The sequence below is a fragment of the Anticarsia gemmatalis genome, chromosome 15 (genome assembly GCF_050436995.1).
Source record: "Anticarsia gemmatalis isolate Benzon Research Colony breed Stoneville strain chromosome 15, ilAntGemm2 primary, whole genome shotgun sequence".
Classification (NCBI taxonomy): domain Eukaryota; kingdom Metazoa; phylum Arthropoda; class Insecta; order Lepidoptera; family Erebidae; genus Anticarsia; species Anticarsia gemmatalis.
In genome coordinates this window covers 11701035-11724224 of record NC_134759.1, presented here as the reverse complement: position 1 = coordinate 11724224, position 23190 = coordinate 11701035, and the positions used below count along the sequence as shown (strand labels likewise).

At 33.4% G+C, this 23190-nt stretch overlaps 1 protein-coding gene across 4 annotated transcripts in view; it reads left to right on the top strand.

The window, feature by feature from the left end:
* LOC142978798 (uncharacterized) overlaps positions 1-23190 on the top strand; it is a 231601-nt gene that overhangs the window by 191064 nt on the left and 17347 nt on the right. For 3 of the 4 annotated variants that reach the window (XM_076123370.1, XM_076123371.1, XM_076123372.1), the window contains one exon: positions 7545-7702. In XM_076123370.1, the coding sequence (XP_075979485.1) occupies positions 7667-7702 (36 nt within the window). In that variant the 5' untranslated portion in view covers positions 7545-7666. Of the gene's footprint in view, positions 1-7544; positions 7703-9482; positions 9726-23190 lie in introns of those variants that run through there. The other variant, XM_076123369.1, reaches the window with a different exon arrangement.

The window sequence follows — 23190 nt, the reverse complement described above, 5'->3', positions numbered from 1 at the left end:
TAATCGTTTAATTAGTTGTGAAACTGTCTCAAAATTGTTCAGGCCTCCTTAAAGCCTCCGACATGGCTCAACAACAATGATTTAATTGAGAACAACCGTAAAAGTTCGAGCGAAATTAACCGTGCTCTCCCTAATTATAAATAAGAGTAAGTGGTCACCCATCTACGTAACCTTCGAAGCAATAATTACTGACTAGCTGACCCGCGCAACTTCGCTTGCGTCATATAAGAGAGAATGGATCAATACTTTCCCCGTTTTTGTAACATTTTTCACCCGTACTCCTATTGGCCGTAGCGTGATGATATCTAGCCAATAGCCTTCCTCGATAAATGGACTATCTAACACTGAAATAATTTTTCAAATTGTACCAGTAGTTCCTGAGATTAGTGCGTTCAAACAAACAAACAAACTCTTCAGCTTTATAATATTAGTATAGATAGTTTTCATACGTGTAAGCGCAACTAGCTAACCGTATCACAGATCAGTTAATCACATTAAATCTATTTACGTACCTAGCTACTGTAACATGCAATAAGACGAGGAAACAAGTTCCTCCATTATACCATTATAATGATGTATGAAGCCTACTCGTGATCTGTCAATCATGGAACACAATAAATTCTGTCTAATTGTCCACTGGCCATGAGCCTCTTTCATAGATTGTTTATTGTAAAACAGTCATATGAGAGACAACGAAGTAAAGACACGGAAACTAAGAATGTTGCTATGTGAAGGCATAAATTGATTATATAAAATTTCCCATTTCCACAGGGAATATTATAAAATTGTCTACAATAGAACCTAGCCATAGTTTGTTCAAAAATCATTCTTCATTGTTTCAAAAAAAACTGACTGAAGAAATCCGCGGAACGTAATGTAATTTTTTTAATAATGTCTCACGAAATTTTAATGAAAATTCACTCCGTTCGCACCATTCTAATTGCTAAGGATTAGGACGCGTAATTGAACATTAAAAAAACGGTTATTAAGACATTTCTTGGACAAAAGCGCTCTTGAGTCACTGGAGTGGCTACTAAACCTATTTTAACGACGACCCCCAAAACTAGTTCCTTTAATGACGCGACATCTGAATTACCTTAAAAAATCATACTCCAAACTTACTACAAACATTTCTCTTTAATATACTTATGCATAAATATTTGCATAGCCAAGTTTCCCATTGCCTAACCATATTAACGAAGTAGCCTTTCAAACAGATTAATGTATAAGCCCAAAGTTGAACTAAACTATTTTCGCCTCATTCCCCGGTCTCCATATTTTACATATAACAGCCAAAAAGGGAAGGTTTCCAAATGATTTATTATAAGAACTATTAATAAAGTCTGCGCACGCAGTTTCGTACAAGATTTATCATCATTTTAATAGTATTTGGTGAAACATTGAACAAGTTAATGGAATATTTGAATGAGTTAATTGAATTATGATTGCTTTTAACTATAGTGGATCGAAAATATATTCCATGCCAAGCCTTTTTGCCAATACAGATCGGTTTAAATAACAAAGCGTAATTTTTGTAGTGCATTTAATCATTGACTCACTTAAGTTATTATTTAAACGTCGGTCCTTTGTAACAATGATGCATGGATGTGAATGAAGCAAGAGAAGTTTGAGAGAGTTCTTTGGTCTGTGTCAGCGTCTATGATAACAAGCTGTGCCACGACAAGGCTTGGTTTCTCAATTTTACTTTAACATAATTTTGTTGTAATAGTAAATCTTTAAAATAAATATCTAGTAAAATAACCAATCGTGAGAACATTAACAAATTTAAATTTAGAAAAGTCATATTAATAATACGAATAAAAAAACAAATGAAGATGGCACACATCGCAGCCCACCAGAAACATTCATAAAAATGGTTGGCAGCATTTTTTTTTTTTTTTTTTTTAATAACCCATACCTGCAGGGCAAGGGTCTCCTCCCAAACGAGGGGGAGGGTTAGGCCTTGAGTCCACCACGCTGGCCAAGTGCGGGTTGGGGACTTTGCATGCCCTCAATAAATGTATTAAACAAATTTTAGGCATGCAAGGTTTCCTCACGATGTTTTCCTTCACCGTTAGAGCAAGTGATAATTATTTCTAATACACACATAACTTCGAAAAGTCATTGGTGTGTTGCCTCGGATTCGAACCTGCGACCACTTGCGTGGGAGGTGCCAACTTAAACCACTCGGCTATCACTGCTTAAAAATAAAAATAATATCACTGCCTAAAAATGGTTGGCAGCATTGCCACATTAAATATGTATTTTTTTTCTTTAACGCCTCTTCACTTGTCCACAGTAGATGGACATTGTATAGAAAATCAAAGCAGACATACAAGTTACAAGCGAGAGTAAACACATAAGTCAAGTGAAACATGAATCGTGTAAGATCATGCTTTCAGATGACCTTACGTACATCTTTACATAACTTAATTGGCTATAAGGATATTGAATGCCACTTGCACGACCTGCAGTACTATCGATAGGAAGTAGAACGTAATAAAAGTTTGAAATCAATTTATAAGTGGTCTGTGGGCTCCGTGGTCCGGGCGTTACTACACGATTGCCGATCACAAGCGATTCTTAGGAGGCTATCACGTATCTCAGTTGACAACTATTTGAAGGCAATTACTGTTCATTTTTTTCTCCCTTAAGTGATAGTGATTAACAAGTTAAGTTAACACAGTAATGTACTGAATAGTGGCAGTCAATTTGTTGTACACTAGATGGGATATTTATTTATATATAGTGCCATGAAATTTGTCTAATTTCTAAAAGATTATCCTGTATTGTTGGAGTTTAATTACATGTCCGGTAAATGGGAATAGGATCGCCTCTTATTTGGAGTTGCTTTTTTAAAAAAAGGAAAGGAAAAGAAATGAAGTTCACGGTAACTTGGTGACTGTACTCGGTTAGCTATATTAAATATTCTTCAAATCGATAAATTATAGTCACAATCCGTTTTCCCTTACCGTTTATATAAATTGATTTAATTTAACGTCTTCCCGTATCATAGATTTTGATGTCATAAACCGTACTAATGTTAACTCTTTGCATATCAAAGATTCTATAATTTTATTTAATACATACATAAAATCATGCCATTTTCCTTATGGCCGTATATTTTATTGGGGCAGGCATAGACCAAAGAATGCTTCTTATTACGATCCTTGCAAACTACTTTGTATTCATTCATCGTACATCGATAACTGACCAATATAATTATTATTTGAATCATTATTTGAAGGAGAGAAGTATTTTCATCTATCATTAGATAAAGCCTGAAAAAATAAATGTATAGCAATGGAAGGTCGACGACTCGACGCTACACGTGACGTGACCAAAAAGCTGGCATATTTAAAGACCAATGCATTAGCCATACAACTTGGCAATGCGGCCAGCCTTTTAGTTGGTTTGAGATTGACAGCGATTTCTAGAGGAGATGCCAGATTTATTACTGCATGTTTGAACCTATTACTGTCCCACTGTTGGGCAAGGGTCTCCTTCCGAGTCAAAGGAGGGATTAGGCCTCGAGTCTACACGGCTCAGTATGGGTCGGAGAATGCATATGTATTTTTTTTTCATTTTTTATATAATTATAAAACATAAATAGTATAAATGGAAAAGTTATATCGATCAGCACCCAAGCAGCAACATTTCGCTCGTAACAAGTTAGTTACGTAAGGTCTGTTTACGTGGCTCATTATATTGGTAGCAGGCTACTAGGGGATCAGATACGCCTGGCAATAGCTGTTAAGCTTAATAAGATAAATGTTGTTTTACTGACCTCATTCTAGACGTTTCAATTTATAAGAGAAACTTTATATTTTGTTAATAATGTTGTAAGTATATGCGGCAGTGTGTGCAACTACTAATCGTTAGTACTTCGATTCCTGAATCCTGTTTCTTTTTAGGTCCCACCGTACTGTTCTCCATGGTAGCTTCAAATTCGATGAGATGCCTGTTATACAACATGTAGATTCGCCGAATAAAATACTATTATTCTAAACGGGTTAACGTGAGCTTGCTTGAAACTCTTGTGCCTATGACTTCAGATATATACGGCGAATAAGAGAACCGGCCCATTACTTATTAATGTCTTTCTTCGGTCACGGTAGGACTTTATCTACCAAGTCCCATCTGTAAAGTGAAGAATTATTTTCCTTCAAGCCTTATTTCAAAGGTTTATGATGACAATGTTGTAAAAAACACTCTCTTTTTGTTTAAAACTTAATTATTTTTTGGCTTTTTATTCATCAAAGTGACGGATCTAATTAAAACGGATCTAAAAACTACAACATGAGCAATACTTAAACAACAGTTAAATACTTTGCGGCAATTATACCATTGTGTAGAAGATACTTAGTTTGTTTTACTATTACTCATAATACTATGTTACTATGTAGGAACAATATAAAATTTAATAGTAATTACTTGTACCTATGTATTGTATGCTTAGTATTGTATATACACCTAGGCGTCTCAGTACTGTTACACTGGTTGCATCTGCTGGCTATATCAGCAACTAGCAGACCCGCGCAACTTCGTTTCCGTCACATAAGAGAGAATAGCAATAGAATATAGCCTATAGCCTTCCTCGATAAATGGGCTATCTAATAGTGGAGGAATTTTTCAAATCGACCAGTAGTTTCTGAGATTAGCGAGTTCAAACAAAAAAACAAACAGACTCTTCAGCTTTATAATATTAATATAGATTTTCTTTTTGGTAAAAAACACACGTCACACGGAACCAATTCTCTCAGCAAATTTCCTTTTCCTTAAAACAACCATCGATATTTTTATCACCTACAAATTCTCAAACCGTTGTACAAACGGCAAACACACCAGGATTTATGATGCCACCGTCAGATCCGCTTGTCGTCAAACATTACAGCATCATTACGTCACGGTTCAATACAGCCTCTTTGTTCTGTCATCATCACTAATTAAATGGATACTGTTACATTCTTATTGGGAATTTAAGATTTTTAATTTGGAAAAACCGAATACTCAGATAATTTTAAGTGTTAGTGTATAGTTAAGGAACCAAACTAGGGATCTAGGAGTCCTAGATTCGTATCGCAACCATTATAATAGCGTAGCCTTCTAAAGCGAAATATGCAATTTTAATAGCAATCTAAAATAAAACTTTTTTTGTTTAAGTGCAAAATCTCAGGGAATTGGTCATTTATTTCAACAATGCATTCCTTAGGAAGAAGGAAAGGCACGGAGATCGACTACTTTTTTTGAAATCCAAATAATTAATTAAATTTTATATTTACTTTGTTACGTTATGTTATTGCAGTTATAAAAACTTTTATTAAATGTGACGATAATTGTGTGGTTATGTAATTTACTGCAATTAAAAATTGTAATGCATAAGGAAAACTATTAAAAAACTGAGTGATATCGAAATTTCGAAAAGGATGACCCAAAACTAGTACCTTATTGCGTTTAAGACTCGTTACATTATAATGTGTATAAGTCGCGAGAGTTTAAAATGGTTAAACGCTCCTGAGTTCTTCTGAACTCAGACTCTTCGGGCCATAAGCTAGCTGTGTAGGTACATAATTTTCTACAAATGCGCCTTTTCAACTACCTTAAGCACAATACTCCATTGTAATCTTAACCGAACGTCACATTATAAACGTCAAAATCATTTTATTAGCGTTTAAGTAACATCGGTATTTACAATATCCGATACTCGTACAAGTCGTTGTGAAATACGTCACCGATACGCTAAACGATTGTAATGGCGGACAAAATACGTTGTAAATTGTTAAATTTACACTTTTCACACGTGTCCGAATGTTTATTTACGTAACATGAGGCTTATTACAAGATTTGATGAGAATGTATTAATTTGTTGTTAATTTTAGTGACGGTATTTGATTGAATGAAGTAAGCGACCTTTGGCGAGGTCAATTTGTTGATTGGATATTAAAAACACCACATGTGACTAACCATACAATAAATAGACTAGACCAAGCGGTAGTGTATGCAACTACGATACACGAAGACTAGGGTTTGGTGATCGATTCAAACCAAATGTTTCTGAGTGTTTAGGTGTTTCCAAAACTTCGAGTATACTCTTAATAGCAAAAGCAATAATAATCAGCGAACGTTTAATACTAGGTCGTTAGGGTTAATCTAAATGTGAAGTAATAAAATAAATTTTTGACACCCAAAACTCACAACCACGTCATATTACCAGTTAATTCAAGTTATGACAAGTAATTCGTAGCACACACATTCCTTAAAACGGATCCGGAAAAATCCAAATCCGCTTATCACATAACACAAAGGTGCAATTTCTTCTAAAAGATACAATCATTGACTGATTCATTGCGAAAATATTTTTATTAATACACGAACAACTTATTTTAATACACGAACGGCGCCAAAGATTAACAAAATAACTTTATGATGTCATATCGGAGGTGTGAAAGTGACGTCACAGTACAGTAATACTTTTGTATAGTAGACATTTATCATGATAGTCCGCAAATATTATTGTTTCTTAAGAATTGATAAATATTTGATTGATATCTAACACATTCTTCCAGTAATTGATATTGAAATACTTCAGTTATCTGATTGCGGGTATTTTTATATTATTGAAATTGATCTTTGTTTGAAATTCAGGAATTTCCGGTCTTATCTGTCAATCTTATTTAACGAAAAATAGTCGTTAATTTTACTGTTTGACGCTCACAGGGGTCTAGATTCGATTATCATGCTTTAACAAGAACAAACAATTGTGTGATACATAATTATATTATTGTTTTAGACCTAATTATACACCGTATGGTTTTGTATTTGCGTGAAAGTTTAATTCTAATAGCAGGCAATTCTTTGCAAAGATATGTGTACACTTTTACTTTTAGCTCCGTCAGTACATAATACTCGTCCTTTATCCCTAAATTAGCGCATGCGTACTTCAATGCAAGTTCAATTACTTGATTGGCAAGGCGGGGCGTCCAGAAAGGCACTACGAACATGGCGGCGGACTTCACAGAAGCGCATGTGCAATACCGACAAATGACAGGCCACACCCCCTTCCCTTTGTCGGCATTATACCGACGGTGTGAAGCCCAATCACTTGAGACTCCGGATACGCGAATTGGAGAGCAGTTTTATTGAGGATATTGGTTTAATATAGAAGATGGAGGGCTAAGTGCTGTATTGAGTCACTGTGATAGTAAGACAGATTATAAGACTGGTATTTGCTGAATGAAAATAGACTGACTTAATATTTGTATCATTTGAAGATCTCAAAGTACTGAATGTATATTTTCTTATTTAAATAACTGAATAATTATCCACGTGCTAATTGTTTTGAAAATCAACCCCTTTTCATTTATTTAACTCCGATTTCAGCGTAGCCATGCAGTACAGCTAGCTCAGATCAAAATTTGTACTGATAGTAATAAGGTCTAAGTTTGGCAAGCAAATTACTAACTGAAATAATCATTGTTTAGTCAATTGATCAATATGATATTATGTAGTATGTGATGTATAAATGTGCTATGTATTTGTTTCAGGTGCGCGATGTGGTCGCGACGGTGGTAGAGGACCGGAGGGCGGCCGGATGCGGCCCGCGCGCGCCCGTCCGCCCGCCGCCTCCGTCACGTAGCGCCGTCCGCGCACGCGCCGCGCTGCGACTATGCGCATGGCAAGCGCGCTGGCCACTCTGCTCGCGGTAAGTATGCACACACCTTTATAAATAACTGGTGGATTGTGTTTCATACTATAATCAGTAGCCCTACCATGAGTTGGCGTAGTTAAAAACTAGAGTAGTTAACGTGAGAACGCAACTACAACAGTGGGCTCAAATAGGGAAAGAATGAACGACAAAGCCAATCTACATTCACTGTTGTTTAATTTAACTACACGTTATTAAATATGGCGACCCATGGTAGCAATTTTGGTACCTTAACTATCCGCTAGAGGCGCTGTTCGAGTTTTACGAGAACTACAGTGTCTCCGGGAGACTATAGTTGCCAACTCATGGTAGCGCTACAGGACGTTATAAACGTGCGAACTACGTCAAAATTAAAATAATCATAGGAATGTGACAATAGGTGTATAAAGATACCAGCTAATGTGTAAGTGCGAGCGAGAGACATTATTAGAGCGAGCTACCAATGACATGACTTGGTTCGCACGTTTGAAATGGCCCAAGTATACCTAAAAAACTCTATGTCGTCCTTGCCGATTTCTCTCTTAGACGTGACGCAGAACAAAGCAGTAATGTACTGAATAGTGACCATCAATTTAACATACTCTAGTTGTCAACTGAGATACGTGATACGCATGCTGATCTCAAAATATAAAATTATGAGTTTAACAAGACATTACGAGAGCTGAGGCCAACTTAGAATTAATATCTATGGTATCTCTTTGGTAATTTTAAACTACCAAGAAAATCAGAGCTCCACTGAGTACTGATTCCTATGTGTCATTTTATATGCACTTAAAACTTGTCAATCAAAATCCCTACATCCGTATTGACCTATATAACTAAATACAGATTATTATAAAGTACCAAAATTGCTCATCCCTTTTCTAAGAAACTTTTAGTCGATAATGTTGACATCATACTTTACTAATTCTCAAGAAGTGCATTAGGGTGGGGACAGGCGCCACTTAAGCTGACGGATAAATCGACTAAATTATTTGATTAGTAAGCTATCGTTGCGTTGACGTAAAGTTTATTAGAATTTAATAGGTCATGCCATCAGCGGGTGTCGGGTAGCCAAAGGCGTCTGTCTGGTGGGTGTCAGTTACATATCTTGTTACTAACTATTACTCTATTACTGGATAAGATTTACAACTGTATTTTCCCCCATTTTCTTATGCTAAAAGATAAATGTAATGCTATTAAACCATTAAAATGTTGCTAGGCGGAGTTTATTTACGATTTTGAGCAGTCATTGATTGGATGATAATGATTTTAGTATGATGTAATATAATTTTGTAATGCTGACATTTTATCATGATGAAATGATTGGCAAATAAGCGAAAATATATCTTTCTTTATTTTTAGTTTTAGTTTCGTAATAAGTAGTCACGTGTTAATTTAATTTTTAGTTTACTTGATTATGAACTAATAATAAAATAATATAATGCTCATATTATCGGTTAAGAATCCACTAAATTAATATGTATATGCAAACTTTTGAAGTACAGAACACGTTTCCCTCACAAGCGGCGCGCCTAACTTTACAATTTCCACGAGTCGCAACTATTTACAGTCCGCACGATAACATAAAAAAACACACAGAAATTGCACAATCGTATTAAAACATCACCTACTAATAAGCTTATCTACCTATTACACATATTTCATTAGTACAGAAATTTGTTTTATCGCTAGACGCGAATGAGCGAAAACTCGATGGAATTCCAATAAAGCGGTTTCGGTCTAATCGGACGCTTCGTTAGCCGATAGAGAAGCGTTAGCCGTGCAGTATGGGACGGGTCGCGGGCACCACTAGTCGCTAGTCTCGCCACTCACCGTGCGTGAAGCACACCCCGTGCGCTCGAAAATGGAATCGATAATTTAAAAAAATAAAATCGCCTAAAACAGTGATGTGTTCGATACAATTAAAAAGTTACTCAGTGTCATAAAGTTTTTCAAATGAACGTAGTGACGACCTGCTTTATGTATGATTTATTCAATACATTGGAAATTAATATTTTTGCTCATGGCAATTAAAATGGTGAGTTTAATTTTTATATTATTTAAAAACGTGTAAAAAATTTATATGTGTCATAGAACATGCATAGCGTGTGTGGTATATAATTAGTATTTTCTTATCTTACAGTAATGGGTTTCCAAATTAAATATTAATAACATTGCGGACACAAACAATTTTCTGGGAAACTAGGACGAAGAACAAAAGTGATGCCGACTTACGTTAATTACTAAAACAAACGCGATAAAGTTCGATTTTACAAAATTTTAATACCGGTGGAAAATGACGAGAATAAAAGTGAGAGTGACAAAAAATCACATTTATTTAAGCGACATCGATCTAATTATAAAATAAACTATTAAGAAAATAAAGAAAACATCATTGTAAACCAGATTGGATTTCAATAAAATCAAGGCGTATCAATTTCAAATTTGTAACATTCTTGAACATTACAACATTAATTAATAAAAATTAGATCAACAATCGGCGCGCCTATAACCGTAAACATGTCATTTAAATATTTTTAACAAGCATTCCTACATACATTACTAGCAATAAAAAAATCTAAAATCCATTTTTAATGTTGCGCGTAGGACCTACTTAATAAAAATGATCGTATAAATTTAAAAATATCGTTCGGAAACCAATAAAGATTTTATGTGTGAACGTTTCAATCGTCTATAAAACGCATACGAACATCTAGAGCTCAGTTAACACAAACATTAAACAATTTCCTTACTTTCCCGTTAGTGCATAATGCGGAAGTTTTGAGAAAAAATATAAGTTGTTTCAACTGTATAGAGTTATATTTTCAAATATACTGCAAATATTATATTCTGACGCTTCAGTTTGCAGCGGCTATTGACTACAGTGCATTGATTTTATACCTAAGCTTTCATGATAATTGCTTATTTTTAAAACGCTACATGGCTACATACTCACTAAAAACTCAGTGACTTCTCCTTTTTTACTGCACTTATGGTGATGTTCAAAGCGCTAAAGGTGGTCAACAATATCTGCCCTATATTTAAACCCAATCTCATAATTCATTTACCGCTACAAGAGTGATTAAGTAAACTAGCATTTATTAGTCGTAAATTCTATTTCATGCCTTAACAGTTTAGTTCACGCGTGCAACAACGGTTGCAACGAAAGGTCAACAATCGGCACTCATTGTTGTAGCCAGAGAAGAGAACGATAACTTTAAAACACATACGAAACGTGGTTCACATTAAACTCGATCATTAATCGACTAAAAGGTAAATCGGTAACTTTTTAATCGAATTTGTGACGTAGCCCAACACTAATAGCTTCCTGGTTTAACGCGATCGATTTTCGAATTTCGCTTTCAAGTTTACGGCCGCGGAGGAATGTTAGATGTAGATTTCAAACTGCTGAGAGATCATTGGCGGGATTCTCTTGAACCGGACATTCGATTTTATTTTCCTGAACTAGTTATTGTATTAAACTTATGCCATCAAAAACATTCTGTAAAAACCTCAAGTCTCGCCGTAAAAAGTTGTGAGATCTATATAATACCAAGTCGATTAATCTATTTAGTCTCTACTTAAAGGACCTTCTGTCTTAAGTTATTACGTATGTTATTATCATGCCAATTAAAAAAAAAATACCTTTAGAACAAATAGACCGACCTGGCCATCGCATGATTTGATTATTAGTATGTATCACACACGACTACACAGCACGACGAGAAGTTAATGCTCCTGAAATGTTAATGGCGAATTTGTGTTTTCGTGCGATGACCAAGTCGATCTATTTGTTTTAAAGGTATTTTTTTTTAATTGGCATGATAATAACATACGTAATAACTTAAGACAGAAGGTCCTTTAAGTAGAGACTAAATAGATTAATCGACTTGGTATTATATAGATCTCACAACTTTTTACGGCGAGACTTGAGGTTTTTACAGAATGTTTTTGATGGCATCTCACTTCTTTTTGTAGAGCGAACATAAGTCGTTTGTATGGAAAGACGTTTTTTTTTCATAATTCAACATATTTTCCTATGGGAATGTTGTTCAGTTTCATGGGCTAAACACCCTTACCCACCCTATACCCCCTCCCGTTATGCTTCATATAGTAGGTACCTATTTACACCTATTTATTTTATTTTCTACAGTAATAATAATTCATTAACTGCAAATGTAACCTTGTAATCTTATACATTTATATGGGATTACAAAGTTATTGTTGCAGTTGGTGTATTTAGAAAACTGGACCGAAATTAGAAAATATTAAATTTTTCCCATGATAAAAACACTAAACCCTATTTGTATTCTAAATTTTAAGCTTCTAAGTCTGCTAGAAGTACCTTAGACTTTTGATGATCGGTGAGTCAGTGAGTCAGTGAGTCAGTGAATCAGTGAATCAGTGAGTGACAAAATTCAAAATTTTAACAAGTTGTCATTCTTAAACTACTGGTTCAAATTGACTGAAATTTTAAATATACCGTGTTTATACAATGACTGATTAGTTGCTGAAAATCCAGGCTTCTTGTTTTATCCACAACGAAATTATAGGGGTGTCAAAAATAGCCCGAATTGCTTCGAGAAAAGGATGTTACGGCCGTGCCGCTTTTTTTTGCTCGACTTGCGGGGGCACTTCCGTGCCCCCAGATTTTTAAATTTGTTTGCTGTAACGTGCCTGAAATAGCCGAATCAGCGTTTTCTATTTCTTCTCTAAGCTGTAGGGCGACTGATAAAGGATATATCCAAATGAAAAAAGAAGCTTATGTTTGACAGTCGTTTGATGAAAAAGGTACAATTTTTATCTACATACGAACGCCCTCGAAGATTTAGTTATTTCTTTTTAGAGTTTAATATATCGTAGTTTTAACTTTCCAAGGATTTAAAATTATGTTTCAATCGCACCTAGGCCCTAATAATTTTAGACCACCCAGCCCATTGTACGACCGTCACACTTATTAGTCTTGTGACCTATTTTCCAGGCACAATACAGTGTGTTGTAGGAAACAGCGATCACATGGTCGGTGGTATTTCTTAGTAGTGAAGTAGTCACGTGAATGTTGACAATGCTTACTCGCTTCCTGTTTGTACGTTGTACTACAGTCTCCTGTATAGCCTAGTAGTTAGCCTCTTATCTCGTTAGTAACTGAACAGGATAAGAGTGAAACTGGAATATGCCTAAATATACAATCATTATTTTTACCGTCAGCGAACTGCAAAGGATTGTTATTTAATTTTGTATTTAATACCATCACCGTTAGTCTACAATAATGTTAACCGACTTTCTAAGCTCCTATAGGGACTTATGTATATTTTGGGGCTAAAGTCAACGCAATATTTTTTTTGATCAAAATTGTAACTATACATGCATGTGGTGCCTATAAGAGTATGATAGGCCTTCACAAGACGCACAAATCACTCACTTTTAAAAACATACACTCATCAGCATTTTTATATTATGTAAATATGTTTTTATCATTGTTGAATTTATAGTTAAGTTATTAAATAATTCAGCTGAATACAGCTATGGTATAAAAAATATTATTTATAGAATAAGTGATAGCCAATAGGTTTAAGGATTTGTCTCGCACACAAACGATCGAGGGGTAAGATCCACTTTACATGTGAGAGAGCTCTTTCCACAATTCTGCAAATTAGACCATTGGTCAGCGTGTTCAGTAGGACAGAAATAGGTTAAAATTATTTATCTTATAGTAGCAGTTTTTCAAATATACAACTATCACATTCGTAGCACAATCATAACTAATATTTAAATGTCAGATCACGTCTGAAATAATACTAATATAAGAGAGGCTACTATGCAAATCCTTCGATTTACGATGTCTACAATCAGTTCCTGGTTGTTTAACTGTTCAGGAATATATCGAATCTTAAGGGCAGGTAATAGGAATAAGAACATGTCTTTGTATTGAATTGTTAATAGTGTTTAGCGGCCCTGTTTCAATGGGGAAAAGAGACAAAGACGGTTTTTTTTTACTTGCATTGTGGGGTTTACCCGTGATTGTCCTGTCTTCTAATCAGTTGGGTGTGTAAACGCTGCCCATTTTGCCCATAAAAATGACCGAATCTAAGCTCTCCCTCATCACGGAGGGTGACCCTTGCCCAGCAGTGAGAAATTAATGGGCTTAATTTATTGTTTTATTTATTTGTGTAGTTTTTAGGCAATAGTTTAGTTATCATGTATCTTCAATGTCATTTTTAAATTTGACTGCAGATTCTACAATTTTATTTTTAAATGAGTCCTATACCAATCAAGTTTCACACGGAAAACTACTCTAATATATTATAATTTTAAATGCTTCATCTTCATGAAACTATAATTAACTTTTTTTTAACAGTTAGTAGAGCACCAATTTCTCGCTTTCGAGTAGAAACTAAAACAATCCTCTTTCACGCACAGGATTCTTGAACTTGGCCGTTAACCAGTGATGTCACAGTGTGTGGACTGCAATTTCCTCTGTCAATTCGTTTATACACCGTGTGACAGTTTGATGGATAGAGTTATGGTCAGCACAAACATGTTGTATCTGCCTAGTTCCATTAGTTCCTAGTTTTATTATCTCCAAGCATTTCCTGAGAAATGTGGTTATTTTATCGTTCATTTATTTGCGGAGGTCCAATGCTTGTAGTTTAACTTGTGTGAGTAAAATGTACGTCAGATTTGTCTTGTTTTGGTATATCTTCGACTTCTATCAACTATTGACAGCCGTCTAGACACGATTTTGGTTGAAAAACTGCCCTAACCGATGCTGTAGGAACATATTTTCGGTACATAAAAATGTGAAACGCTTGATTCTCTAAACTACTGACATCAAATTCGCAGATCTTATGTTTTTTTCAAGCATGTCAACAAATAACGCACGGCATAAGTTTTACGATATTTAGACATATACATATCTGAGAATCGTATTACATCCATGCCAATTCAAAAATGATTGCATTCGTACATAAAATAATGTCGAAATAAAAAAACAGCTAAATATTTAAATTTTAACCGCAATATAAACATCAGAGCTTTTACTCTCACTGAACATAGTACCTCAAATTCCAAACAAACCTTCCCTTTGACAATTGCTTGCAGTTGTCTAAAAATACACTCCGTATAGACTTTTCTTCACCGCTTATCCCTCTCGTAGAATCCTCGTAAGTGACAATAACAAACGATATGTTCTAGTGAAAACTGGTCTCAACTAACACTTACTTGCCGCTCACGTTGCAATGTCAAAGTCAGATGTGCCTTTGACCTGATGGGCTGTTCTGAGAATAGTTTTTCTTATGATAGAGAAGTTGGCGACTGAAATTTGTGTAAATGAGTGATGGTAATTTATGTGAAAATTACATTTTGAAACGATTGCGTGACTAGTTTGTATAGTCTGAGGATGTACAAATTTTGAGTCTTTTTATTTTTGTTACAAAAAATTGCACATACTTATGTATGTGCAGGCCTTTTTCCAATAAGGGTAGGCAGAGACCAGAGAAATAAAAATAAAATAAGATAAATTTGCACTCACAGATGAATCAACAAAAAATATGCATATTTCAAATCTATGACTAACGTAGATTACAAAGCTAGATACAAAGCAATCGAGTGATGGGTTATAATATAAGTATACTTAACTAAAATATTACTACGATTTTTATTTTTATTCGATCGTTATGATTTTACAAAACATTCTCGGCTTTTCCACAAATAAACCAATCTACGATTTTACGGCAAAATAAAGATAATAACCAATTTGTGAATTAAAATATTTGTCGTATCTACAAATATCTCTGCTTTATGACCGAGATAATATTTATATTTATTTATCTTCCCAACACGCTTACAACACAGAACTATTTAAATCGTCTGTCGATAAACTAGATAAGTATTTTTATGTGAAAATAAATAATAATAAACTGTGAACGTTATTAAATAATACATTTTTCATTCAAATGATAAAAATGTTGAAAATGCAATGTGTTTTTTTTATGAAACTGTCAATTCATTTGCAATGGGTCCAAATCAATATATTTGAGTTGACAAGACAACAATAATAGTTGTACTTTTGTAATTTTTTACAGCTTCTATGTCATAAGTATAAAGAAAAGCTAATACATTATTGTACATCTTTACTGTTGCTTATCTTCATAATATCTCATCATTTACACTTTAGGTTTATACATTAAAGTGCTCATATTTTATGCTATTATAGTAAATAAGAAACAGCAAAAATGTAAAAAATAAAAAAGGATGAGTAGTTTCATGGTTTCTTTATGTCTGTAACACCATTGTTTATAGTATCTTAAAAGATAAGCCGCTTTTTACTCCTTCTCTATTGGCTATTGTAACAAAAATGTTAATAAAACAAAGGGATTTGCTAAAATCACACACTATTATAGCAGATTCATGTTTTTGTATTCTTTACTATTGTAATAATGATAGTTTATGTCAGTAAAATCCCTTTTTATGATGGTTTAGCTTCTTTTTTTTTAAAGATGTGTTAATAAATATATTGTTTTACAAACCTTTTCTTGCTTTTGTATAGTTTTTTTTTAAGACAAATGTCCATCATTCTGCAACAACTTTTGTATGATTTAGTTGACGTACCTACTCATTTATATTTTTGCCAGTTTTAATGTGTAATCTTTATAGCTGATATAGGTTTAAAGGCTAAAGTGTAGAACAGGCTTCAACAATTTCTAATTAGCAAACCATCAGACTATATCATGAAAAAGACACAATATTTAGAATTCCTACAGCATGTCAAGTCATGGCAATGGCATTATTTCGCCACGAAGCGTGCGAGACTGTCTCAACTATAGACGTGCTAATTTATGTAGTCGACAATCCTGTGGAATTTAAATTGATTTATGTGACATTGCAATCTTGTCGGATTAAAGCGGGCAGCTTTGTACAGATTATGCAGCTGGTGTTAAGCTTATAGTTTTTATTTTTAAATGAATTCCTTGGCTATTTAGTTACCAATGAATTGTAATGAATGGCCAGTATGCGTTTCAGTTGACAGTTTATTATTAGACAATGACAGTTGTGGCTGAATGGTTGGTGCCTTTGCCTCAAAGCTTATTTGTTTGTTTGATCTTGATAAGTTAGGAATTGCGTGTTGTGTTCTCATTTTGGGTTATAAATTATGTAGGATCTATACTCGCTTAGTTAAATACTTGGTACATTAAAGTACAATATCTCTTATCGACGTCACAATATGTTTAATAATATATTCTCATTCAACAACAATATATAAAAATACATAAAATCTATAATATAATAATAACATATTTCACATAAATGACACCTACAAAATAAACTCAACGACCGATAAAATAGTCATATATTTGGTTATTTCCGATAGTAATGACATCTTTATTATAATTTCCATACTTAGTTTATTTACAGTTAAATAACTGAACATTTTCACGTAAACCGATTATATTACAAGTGACTAACAAAATAGAGCCTGAAAAAGTAACTTGAACGGTGAATTTTTTATTCACATTATTAGATTGTATGAAAAAATGGTGGCAATTAGGCTATTGATATGTTGTATTGTTGTCATTAAGTTTAACCACAATATTGCACAATAATGACGATTGCGCAACACAATCTTATTGCTAGATAAAACTATAGTTTTACATGATTGTATTTTAATATAATGTTGTATTATCTACTCTTACATCCCATTTCTATGAACCGCCTGAACCTTCCTGAAGTGACACAGTATGATGGAAGTGTCAACACGCTATAAACGCGTTATTATTGCAATTAAAAAATATGAGATGGGGTGACACTCTAATTGACCAACTGAAAGACAAGAGGCGTTAGACCAAAAAAACCAGAAGGCTGTGTAATTTATTTCCTTTGCCTATACTTAACAAATTCTTCAAGACAGCTATTATAATATAACCTATGTGTTTTTAGTCCAAATCAGCACAAAGAACATTAGTACTTAATTATTAAGAAAAAAAATAAATATAATTGACATAAAGCCTTATTGATTACTGATTTGTAATCGCATCTGAAAGTACCTATACGACATCGATCAATGATCTCCAGAAATAATATTAAAAATATTTTAAAAATGCTAGGAAGATTTGCGGAATTCACTCCCGGACTAAAGTGTCGTTATAAATGCTGCTTAATTTGAAAAGTGATCAGTTAAATGATTACTGCGTAAAGTCAAGTGCAAATTAATAATTTCACTGTAAATAGTCATTAAATAAACATTTTAGTACTAACTTTAATAGTTTTATGATTAATTTCTTGAAAGTGATTGCGTTTTCTAAACTTTCTTTACTTTAGCTAATTGGAAACGACATAAATAATTAATTAAATTGATTCATGAAATGTCTAATATATATTAATTATTTATTTAAATGAATGAGTCAGTAAATGTATAATTAATTGCTAACATGACTCATGTATTGTTTACGAAAAAAAAAGCATTTGAAATTCGAATTTTGTTTTTCTTTTTTCTAGCAAAGGTCATGGCGTAGCAACTATTTTGTACATTGCAAATTAGGTATTTGTACAGAATAAACTGTCATTCAGTAATTCAGTAAAGTTTTATGAATGTATTTTTTTAATGGAGTTGGAAAACAGCTATTTCGTCATTTCTGAGGTCAGTCCACACTAACAGATTTGTTAAACTTTTTTTTTTATATTCACTCGCAATACCTACCGTAGCAATTATATTTTTTGTCAGGGAAAATTTGAAATAAGCATAAGTCTATTGCTAATATTAGTCTTTTCCGTATATTTCTACTTATTTTTTATTTAAAATAGGTGGGTTTTAAATAAAAAATAAGTAGTTACAATATTGTGTATAATTATATGTTATGGGCAGTTGGATTCTCTTAACTTACTAAAACGACACTTTGTCTGAAATCAAACTCTAGACCTCGTATATTACATATAGAACAGAGAGAGACATTCAACAAATATCAATTTCATCAGCAACATTACCTAATCACAGAAATCGTTTACAAATCGTGTAGAACATTCTAATTCTAATGGACGGCGTAAAATCAGTAATAATTAGGAATTACATTAAAGACTGCGTGTAACATGTGCAGTTGAAACCACTTTATTGAACTCAAACTAGATCTCAGACTGGTTTTATTTCCTTCATTTTAGGGTCATAGGTTTTGGATTTAGATTAGTTTGACTATTTTATGATTGTATGAATAGTCTGAATGAGTTAGCTAGATTTCTAAGTGCGTGACTAATTACGTGATGGACGTAAGGACTTAGCTCTATAATGAGAGAAACCCATGACTATCGGAAAGGCAGTACGAACCCCTGACTGATAGTCAGTATGAAGAAGAAGAAGAATAAACACATGATTATCAGAATGCCAGTACCAACCCTTGACTATCAGAAGAGTGGTGTCGAACTAATCTACTCGACGAAATATTTTGAGGATGAAAAAGTCAATAGTACCAATATAGAAATAGAGTTTTATATAATAAATAGCTTTTACATTATCTCGATCTGTGAATTACGCACCATAATCCTTAAACAACAAAATATACTATTTATTGCGGAAAACTACCTGTCAGAAGTTGATAAATAAAAAACCCAGATCTTCTTCTACAAATATAAAAATTCATTTGTTTTCAACAAACCATTCACGAAAACAAAACAGTCTACAAAAACATCATGGTGGCTGAGCTATCCATGATCTGTTTGCACAAACATTTGTCCAAATCAAAGGGTTGCGAGCGCCCTAATGTTTGTTGGAGAGTTTGGTCAAACATTCCGTCAAATATTGGTGGAACTCGTTGTAATACATATAGTTGGACACCTTCATAGCCATTTCCTGTTTGTTTTCGATAAGGGACTGTGTGTACGTGGGGGCCGAGGAATTTTTACTTTCGTTCGACTTTCTTGTCGTTTTAAAACGATATGTTTTGAAATTAGACTTCTGTGTTAAACAGTCACTCTACTATAACTGGTAGAGAAATAAAAATGAAAAGGTAATGCGGAGTCGTTTACGAAAATATCTATTAAGATGTTTTGATATGTGTTATTGTCGCAAATGATATACATCCTGGAACTATAAATCTATTACCTTGGTGGAAAATCAAATTCTTTTGTCAAACTTTTATTAGGATTATGGTTTCCAAATGCAAATTTAATTTAGTTAAAATAAAACCAAACCCAAAATATTTTTGAATAGTTGAGATAGGATAAATGCATATAATGCGCGTCATGAAAACCCTTCTCAATTTGGGTGGGTAAACTACCCAAATTACGTATGCATATTACAATAGTGCAATTAGTAACAAGTAACATTAATAGTTAGTACCAGCTATAAACTATGATAGTTAGAACTTACCCTTTCATTACTAACACCATATTCTGCTATAATTACAGCAGTTTGGACATGACGGAAATTAATTTTGATACAAACTGAGATAATAAAGTCATAAAATTGTAACGAACTATGATTAGTGTAAGTGGTTTACTGTTCGTGAATACAGATGAAGTGTGCCTAGATATTGTAGGGTGCCTAGCTCTGGACGAGATCGAAAATAAAAATTCAATAGTCATTGGAAAAATGAAAATAATTTATTATTTTACATGAAACATCGACCATTATTATTGTAGAAATTTGAATTTCAATGAATTTGTCCTTTTTGAATCTCTTCGGCATAGTTAGGCAACGTAATAAAATTTTTCCTTTGTTTCTAGGCTTACCACTGGTCATTGTCGCTATTTGTCAGCTACCAGTAAATTGACAATATTTTATTTGTAGCCTCTAACTATAACCTCGGTAAAAAGGGCATGACATTTTACATATATTATGTACTTTTTAAACAGTTGTTATAGTAGTCGTTAAGGTAAAAGTATTACGTGTGGCCCTTTTATTTCAAATACGTACAAATTTCGTACATTAAGCAGTAATCATGAAGGTTCTATATAATCATTGTAGGTACACAAACGTAGAAACATAGTGTATTTATAAGTACGGTGACATTTAAATATCTCAATTTCAATTGAAACATATATGGGAAGTATTCACTGCGCCTAGAACTGAGCATTAGAACTATTACACTCAGCTTAACCCAAATACCTTCACGGATTTAGAGACCGTACAGTTCACACCTTATAAACTGAACGTATTAACCAAGTAATACTATTTTGCATTTTTGGAAATCCAATATATATTATATACTATAAGGCCTACTCTCGTTACTCGATAGGAAAGTTCGCTATAGATCGAAATTGTTCGTTGTAACTTACTTTAATTTCTTTTAAAAATACTATATTTAATACTACCATTGATCATAATGCTATCAATCATATTACTTTTTGTTTACTCTTGCATGCACGAAACATAGAGCAGACAGTATCGGATAAGCATAGGTGAAACTGAATTTATAAGCTAAAAACATTTTGATAACTAATTCCTAAACTGAATTCTAAATTAAAATCTTAAATTGAATTACAAATTCAATGAAATGAGTATAGTTAAATTCTTTTATTATTTGTACAAAATCTCGATCATGGCAAGGCACAATGTTTATATCGAGTAATCCGTTTTCGTCGAATTATAGTAGGCCCCCCAGTTATCTTTAGTAAAATCTAATCTATTGGCAATCGTTAATCTACTATGCAGATTGCAGTCGAAATGGCAGTTTAATTTAGCTTGTGAAAATACCTTATCATTTGATCATAGGAAAAATATCTAATACATAAAACTATAGAGCAATATTAATATAAGACTCTTAAATAAAAAAAAAACCACATAATTTTTCATTATGATTTAAGTTGTCCTATTTTGTGTTCATTATTTCTATTTTTGCAAATATATACCTCCCTAATAATATTTTTTTCTGTTTCTTTTACGCCATTTTGAACCCTTCTCTGTGAGCGTATGACAAGTTATACACGAAGTAAAATTAATTCAAGAACGAAAGCAAATCCTTTGCAGATTCAATTAAGCCCAGTCTCGTTTTACTTCCCGTCATATTTTGATATACACATCCTTTATAAATATCATTATACCGTTAAAAAGGATTAAATCACTGTGGGAGCTTAGTCCCGCGTTCAAGACCTTCAAGCCCACCGGTATGGGCTTAAGTCCTGATTGTTTGACATTCAATTCTGCACGCTGTCTCTTATTTACCGGATTATGTTTCATGCGACATTTTTTCATATTGTTTTATTATTTTATATGATAATTGAAAAGGGTGTTTGAGTTGTCATTTTTAAAGAGGATTTTGTTGGAGGTGTATTGAAGGACAAATAAGGACGGATTTTAGGATTTGTGTGCATGATATGTCATTGTTTTGTTTAATTAGGGGTTTCGGGATTTGGAATCGCTTATTATTTTGTGAGATTTCATTATTGTTTATCAAATTGTTGTTTATAACTTAATATTACCTAAAATAATCAAGACATGTAATAAATTCTAAACGATATTAATTGTAAGTTAATAAAGTATAAGGTAGTTAGTTAGTCATAAAAACATTTAACGTTTTCATTAAAAACTTATAAAGCGTTAACAATTTCATAACCAAACATAATTTAAACCACAAATAGAATATCAAATACATTCGTCAATTACACAAATCATGTGATAATGTTCGCCGCATTCGAATACAATCGACTACGATCGGCATCGATAAAGACGTATCGATACAATCGATTACGCGTGGGCTGTCAGTGACATCAACTCCATCACGATTGTTTTATTTATTGGCTGTTTGTGTCTTACCATTGCCTGTCTTTATGGCCAGTGTTCTGTTCAAATAAACAGTTTTGTTCTTCATAAAAAGTTTATACCAGAGAAAAAACAATTACGGGCCATGTAGTTGTCATTTTGAATTTGGAATTTGTTACTTTTTCTTTACAAAAGGCGCATGAAAGGTAATTTTTGGTTCAATTCAAGTAATTTTCGTTCATGTAGCGTTTATAAAGTTTTCTATTTTTCGTAAAATGTTTGCTTTAAATGTGTTTTATGTTCTCCCTTGTGTGTGACCCGAAGGTTTCAATTGAATTCTTGTTCAAACAATCGTAATCGTGAGCGTGAACTTAGGAATAACTAAGGTTTATTGTTGACAAATTTGTCTCACGGTGCAGTCACGTTGGCGGCATGAATATTTTAGTTTTGAGGATTTATTCTATGTATTTGACAACCGCGGTATTAAGTCTTACAATACCTTTATGAAATACATGCATTTACTGACTTAAGCCCTGAATTCTAAAATGGTTTGCTTTCTTCACAAATCGTAACTGTGGTGATCGACCGGTAATCGGGAAAACACATTATAAACTTCGATTTTGATAAATCTTCGGAATATGTTAAAGCCTATATGTTTTATTTAATTTACATAAGACGCGCTTGGAACTGACTGGACTGGAAATCTAAGAGGCCTTTGCTCAGCAGTGTGCAGAAACGGGCTAGATAAAAAAAGTGGCGATTACCACGATCAATTATCGAGAGTTTCTTAGCCATATTTTGATGCTGAGATCATTTT